At 49.5% G+C, this 6787-nt stretch overlaps 1 protein-coding gene across 1 annotated transcript; it reads left to right on the top strand.

The window, feature by feature from the left end:
• The first annotated feature begins 677 nt into the window (after positions 1 to 677).
• On the top strand, positions 678 to 6539 carry LOC115552833 (uncharacterized). Its single transcript, XM_030369180.1, has 2 exons — positions 678 to 4842; positions 6411 to 6539. The coding sequence occupies exons 1-2, from the start codon at positions 730 to 732 to the stop codon at positions 6498 to 6500; spliced, it is 4203 nt and encodes a 1400-aa protein (XP_030225040.1). The 5' UTR covers positions 678 to 729; the 3' UTR covers positions 6501 to 6539.
• The last annotated feature ends 248 nt before the right edge of the window (positions 6540 to 6787 follow it).

Genomic DNA, 6787 nt, shown 5'->3' with positions numbered 1-6787 from the left:
AACATAGAAAAGGACGTGGAGGTGACCCGGCAGCTCAAGAGAGCCGAAGAAGACCAGGAATACGAGGCCATGATGTCCCTAATGTCCGAAGCAGTCCCTCAGGTGACCCCACTTCCAGAGTGGCTACAACAGGGCAACGAACCCAGCACATACGCTGCATACGTGGCCGACGCCATGCAACAATCAGGTCAACAAAGACGGAACCAACCATACAGAGGAGGAGGAGCCGGAAGAGGAAGAGAGAGGCTAATACGTCAATATCCATGCATGCATTGCAAACAAATGGGACACTGGATCAAGGACTGCCCCAAGTACCACTCCGACAGGGTCCAATCTAAATTCCCGTCACAACAACAAAATCGAAACACTGGCCTCAAGAATCTGCCCGCATCGGGCAACTCCATGTTAAACTTACAAAGATAGGGATGCCCAGAGGACGAGCAGGCGAGAAAGGAACTGGGTCTCGGACAACCTACTGTGGAAGCATACGTAGGTGGACACAGATGCACGTTTCTAGTGGACTCGGGAGCATCCGTATCAACTATCGGAAGTCTCGCGGGAAAAACACCCCCACTCTCTCGCCGCTCTCTAAAAACCATGGGATTCTCTGGGAAACCCATGGAACAACCGTTCACAACCCCACTCGATTTCGACATACTAGAACAAAAAGGAAGTCATTCATTCCTATACGCCCCAAAATGCCCCATCAATCTATTAGGAAGGGACCTAATGGGTTCCCTACAAATCACTCTTGCCTGCAACTTGGGAGGCATCACCCTGTACCACCCCGCCAAACCCGCACCAGAAGAAGCACACATGTTCATGTTAATAGACGACCCGAAGCCAGAAGCTCACGAAGATACCACCATCTACTGGCAGGAACTGACGGGAACAGCACAGATAACTCCAGGACTGGAAAGCACATATCGAGAGTGGGAAATGTGGATCCAAGAAATCGGAGAATACAATGAACTGTTGGACCCATTACACTGCACGCTCAACATCACACACGAGCAGGACCTGACCTACGATGAACCATGGTACAGCCAGAAAGATGGACAACTGGAGGACCTAAGATGTGGAGATATATACCTGGGACCCGAAGGAGTGGCGGCAGGAGTCGACCTCACAGAAGAACAACTATCCTGGTTCCAGCTGGAGCCAGAGAGTGTCCCTCATGTCTCCCTCTTGGTCAGCGCAGACCACCAACCCAAACAACTCGGACCGATGGTAAAAAGAGCACAAGAGGTCCGTGAATGGCAACCCACAGACAACCAATATCTACACAGAAGCCCAAATGCAGAATTCTGGAGAATATCCTCACGTACCACGAACAAGGCAATCGGCCGAAGAGTGGACGGACATCGAATGGTGATCGACAACACCACCAAGAGCGACGAGCCAGAAGACCCAGAAGTAACCACCATGCTTACACGCATTAAGGAGACGGTGTGGGCAAATGGACCGTATGATGTGGGGCACACCCCACAACACAACATTGTGGTGAACGTGAAGAATCCTCATCGCCCGGAATGGCGACATCAATACAGGATAAAGCCAGAGGCGGAGGAGGGAATAAACGACACCATAACGGGCCTGCTGGAAGCAGGTGTGCTGGAGAAGACCACCTCAGAATGGAACACACCGATCCTGCCAGTGAGAAAAGCCGATGGGCTAACCTGGAGGATGGTGCATGACCTGAGGGCCATCAACATTCGGACCATAGCCCCCCCGGAGAAGGTCCCTAACCCATACGTGGCCCTAAATCCAATAAGCTCTGAACATCAATGGTTCACGGTGGTGGATCTCGCCAATGCATTCTTCTGCATCCCTTTGGCCACTGAGTCAAGACAATTCTTCGCTTTCACATATAGAAACCAACAATACACGTACAGAAGGATGCCACAAGGTTTCCGAAGCACCCCCACCATCTTCAACACCTGCCTCAAGGAGGACCTTGCAGGCCTGGATCTTCCTTCAGGCACGGTCCTGATACAATACGTGGACGACCTCCTCGTGGCAGCTGAAACAAAAGAAGCTTGCCTACAGGCAACTGAAAACTTGCTGCAAAGAATAGCACAAAAAGGATACAAACTCAAGAAAACAAAACTACAACTGGTGAAACAAGAGATTACTTTCTTGGGGAAAGTAATAGGAGGGAATAGAAGAGAGATCGGCAAAAGTCACAGAAGCGCGATCAAAACCTACCCAAAGCCAATCACAGTCCGACAAATGCTAGCATTCCTTGGACTGACAGGATATAGCCGGACCTACATCCCTGATTACACCGGCGAAACAACTATACTGCGACAACTCATCACCAAAGCAGGACACAGAAATCTAAAAGCCCCCTTGGAATGGACCCCTGAAGCAGAAGAAGCATTCAACAGGCTAAAACAAAGCATGTATAGTGCCGCGGCCCTGGCCGCCCCGGACTACAAAGAACCCTTTCACCTGGATGTGTCAGTAAAAGACTGTGTGGTCAACGGAATCTTATGGCAGAAACAACGAGGACAACGGAATGTCCTAGCCTACCACAGCTCTGCCCTGGAACCACCAGAAAAAGGACTCCCCGAGTGTGGAAAAGCTATATGCGCCATCGCCAAAAGCCTGGACAAGACGGCCTACATAGTAATGACACACCCAGTTGTGGTCCACACTATCCACGGGGTAAAAGCATACCTGGATAGTTCAGACTACACAATCACCACGGCAACCAGAAACGCAAAACTCCAGAGAATATTGGGGAATCCAATGGTCACCTTCACCACCCAAGGAGCCAACATGACGGACACCATGCCCGGACCCAACGATGGAGAACCTCACACATGCTCAGAAGAAATAAAGAAGGCAGTGAAGATTCGACCAGGACTGAGAGCGGAACCCCTACAGCAAGTGGACATGACCTTGTACACCGATGGATGCTGCTACAGAGCCGCCAATGGAGAAAACCTGGCCTCATGGGCTGTAGTGGAACAGACCAAACAAGGAATATGCAGCACTCTTGCTAGTGGCATATTAGAACAGCCCGCTTCAGCACAAAGAGCCGAACTATATGCTATGTGTGAAGCTCTACGGATAGCCAAGGGGCGAACGCTAAATCTCTACACCGATTCCAATTACGCATACGAACTAGCCCACCTAAACGGACAACAAATGATCAACAGACAGATGATCACCAGTGCAAATACCAAAGCAAAACACACAGACCTAATCCTGCTGTTAGCCAAAACAGCCCAACTACCTCGAGAAGTAGCCATCATGCACTGCCGAGGACATCAGAAAACAAACACAATGGAGGCAAGAGGAAACCACGCAGCGGATGAAGCAGCTAAGAAAGCAGGCGGATACGTCCCAGTAGAACATCTAAAAGAAGGAGGATACACCCCGGTGGTACACCAGATGATGGTCAACGAAGAAACAGCCCTGGACCCAGATGAACAGATGGTCAAAGAAATGCAAGGAGGAGCAGGACCTTATGAGAAATCGGCGTGGAGAGGAAAAGGGGCCAGACAGAGCCCGGATGGAATATACTACTCCACCACTGGAAAGCCGGTTGTCTCCTCCAAGGCCCTGCTGTTCCTCCTAAGGAAGGAACATGGATTGGCACACGAAGGAAAGACCAAGACCCGGGAAAGGATTGAAAGATACTGGTGGCATCCAGCTCTCAAAGCTGTGTGCGACCAGTATGTCCAGGACTGTCAAACATGCCAAGCCTGTAACCAAAGGCGGGGATTCAAACTAACCAAAGGACAATTCCCCGTGCCCCAGCTCCCATTTCAAGAAATTTACATTGATTTCACAGATATGGGACAAGAGAACAAAGTTGACGGAAAACGGTTTATGTTAGTAGCCGTCGACAGGTTCACTAGATGGGTAGAAGCAATTCCGGTTAAAAAAGAGGACGGGAAAACAGTCATCAAATGGTTAACACAGGAACTCATTCCCCGCTGGGGATACCCAAAGCTTATCTGCTCAGATAATGGTACCCACTTCGCCAACGCCCACCTTCAAGAGGTGGAAACATACATAGGACTCAAACATAGATTCGGCTCAGTATATCACCCCCAATCGCAAGGCCTGGTGGAACGAGCAAACCAGACAATCAAAAATCAATTAACAAAAATACTCAGAAGCAACAGACTGGAGAAATCTAGGGAGGAGGCAGAAACTCGAACCTTAGGACGCATGCAGGTGAATCAGCTGACAGGGAAAGTTAAAGAAAAGACAGCAGGGAAGAAGATGACCTGGATAACAGCTCTGCCATTGGCATTAATGGCCATAAGATCTTCTCCTTCTAACACCACCCTTCTCAGCCCCCATGAATTAGTCACAGGACGTCCCATGCAAGGACCATACAGCCCACCATCCAAAGGACCCCCATCAGACAGGTTTGATGAAGTAATGCAGGAATACCTGCAAGCACTAACTCAAGCTTCTTTAAAGTTGTATTCCCAGATCACAGACCAGAAGCCGTCCGATCCAGAGGATCCTTCACCAACGTCGGTGACACCTGGCGAGTGGATCTGGGTGAAAAAACACCATCGAAAGACCCTAGAAGACCGGTGGGAGGGGCCATACAAGGTACTCTTGGCCACACCCTTTTCTGTTTCTGTAGAGGACCGACGCGGGGCCCAGTGGCACCACCTGAGCCGGTGCCGCAAAGCAGATACTCCTGGCAGATCGTGGACTGAGACCCTGACCGACCTAGCTGCACTCCAAGCCAAGGACACACACTCCTCATCCCAAGACGATGGGCCACAGCGTGCCCTTGGGAAAGTACCTGGTAGGATTCCTTCTGGCAGTCCTGTTCCAAGAAGGAGCGGGAGACAACATCGCCAGGTACCCACCGTCTAAACCAACAACAACAGGTCAGGTCCGGTTAAGGTACTGTCGAGGGATAGAAAGTATCTTTGAGCTGAATTTTTGTGATATGCTGCCTTGTGGGACCAGGATGGACCGGGTCTACCAGGCAGAAAAGTACATGTGCGTAAGTACCAGACGAGACGGTAGCTACATAAGAGGTTATTCCTGCGTGGAGTGGTCACAGGCATCGTGGCTTACCCATCCTGGGTACAAAGAGGGCTATTATCCCCTGTGGTCCAGCTACAAGGAAATCCAAAAGGGAATCTCCCTTACCAGAAGATTATATGGCTATAAGGAAGTCTGGAGCAATAATGGTCTAGCAGTCAAGGGAGAGTCAATATTCATAAAGTTAAGGGCAGATTTACTCATTCCCGAAAACAGATCTCATAAGACAGACAAAGGCCTGGTTTTTCTAATATTAAGGGCGGATACTTATGGGGAAGACCTAAAAGTAGTTATCCATCTATCAGGAGTTGCATGCGGGCCCAATAAATTTCCATCTAGAGAGACGTATGATTCCTTAGGAGCGCCACATCTCTCACCACCCCCGGTAGTGCACCCAAATGGAGGGACGCACGAAGAATATTGGGAGGTAAAGACGGGTGAGCTTGATCAGAACATGTGGTTAAAATGGATGAATTATACGGCCCGGGCCCAGGGCAAGACCAACTGCATTATCTGTGCCGCCGGCCGCCCCTCCTTGACCACAGCCCCCGCTAGAATCACCCCGCATAATTCACCGCAAGGTTTTGTTTGTCTATTAGAATTGTTCGTGGACGGCCACATCCCAGGATGCTCAATTGCAATAAAATCCAGACTAAATAACATGTATCCTCAGACCCCAATTAGATCTATACCCCCAAGATTTGAAGTTAGTTTAACTCCGGACTATCATTGTATCACAGGAAGGGGAACAGGGAGAAAAGTGGGATCATTTCCCCTTGACTCTTGTAACACCACTAGAGAGATAAAATTGTTGTCCAATATGACCCATGCCCGTAGTGATATATGGTGGTTCTGTGGAGGTCAGATCCTCAGGGGAGTTCTCCCCTTTGAATTCTCAGGAACATGTGCAATCATACAGTTAGTAATGCCCATCTACATTTTACCCGATAGCAAGACTGTGATGGATCTCACATTATCCAGCAGCGGTGGCCTCCCGGATGTGACCCGTCGGAAACGAGAGTATGCACCAGTCCCGGGTAGTTTTGATAAAAACATATACATAGACACAATAGGAGTACCCCGAGGGGTCCCCAACGAACATAAAGCCCGGAATCAGATAGCGGCAGGATTTGAATCAGTTCTATTTTGGTGGTCTACAATTAATAAAAATGTTGACTGGATAAATTACATATACTATAATCAACAACGGTTTGTTAATTTTACAGAAGAGGCAGTCAAAGGACTGTCCGAACAATTGGATGCCACCTCCCGGATGACCTATCAGAATAGGCTAGCTTTAGATATGTTATTAGCAGAACGAGGAGGGGTGTGCGAGATGATAGGGACAACATGTTGTACATTTATCCCCAATAACACAGCACCAGATGGGTCCGTGGCCAGAGCATTGGCTGGACTGCAATCCCTCAAGTTGGAGTTGGCCGAGAACTCCGGTATTGGTGACCCAATAGCTGGATGGATGGAGAACCTGTTTGGCCACCTGTTGCTGACACGACGACGGAGAACTTGTGAGGAGGCTCCCATGGTGTAGGAGTAACCTCTCTGAGATGAGCCCTTGACAAGGAGGGACGAGTCTTGGGTTCATGAATTACAGACCCGACGGCGACAGAAAGATCACTTGAACTCCCCAAATCCATGCCCAAACCACCCACATGAACCGGCGCACCAATACACGAAGATCACCTGAACCCCCAAATCCATGCCCAAACCACCCACATGAACCGGCGCACCAATACAC

The sequence above is a fragment of the Gadus morhua genome, chromosome 10 (genome assembly GCF_902167405.1).
Source record: "Gadus morhua chromosome 10, gadMor3.0, whole genome shotgun sequence".
NCBI classification, from domain to species: Eukaryota; Metazoa; Chordata; class Actinopteri; order Gadiformes; family Gadidae; genus Gadus; species Gadus morhua.
The sequence above is the reverse complement of the archived record's forward strand: the minus strand, read 5'-3'. Positions and strand labels throughout refer to the sequence as shown.

Bases quoted from the DNA above. Each gene is read 5' to 3' on its own strand.
- LOC115552833 (XM_030369180.1), top strand. From the start codon at position 730: ATGGGTTCCCTACAAATCACTCTTGCCTGCAACTTGGGAGGCATCACC. The intron at 4,843-6,410 runs GTACCCACCGTC...CCAATAACACAG, and splicing joins GCGGGAGACAACATCGCCAG to CACCAGATGGGTCCGTGGCC.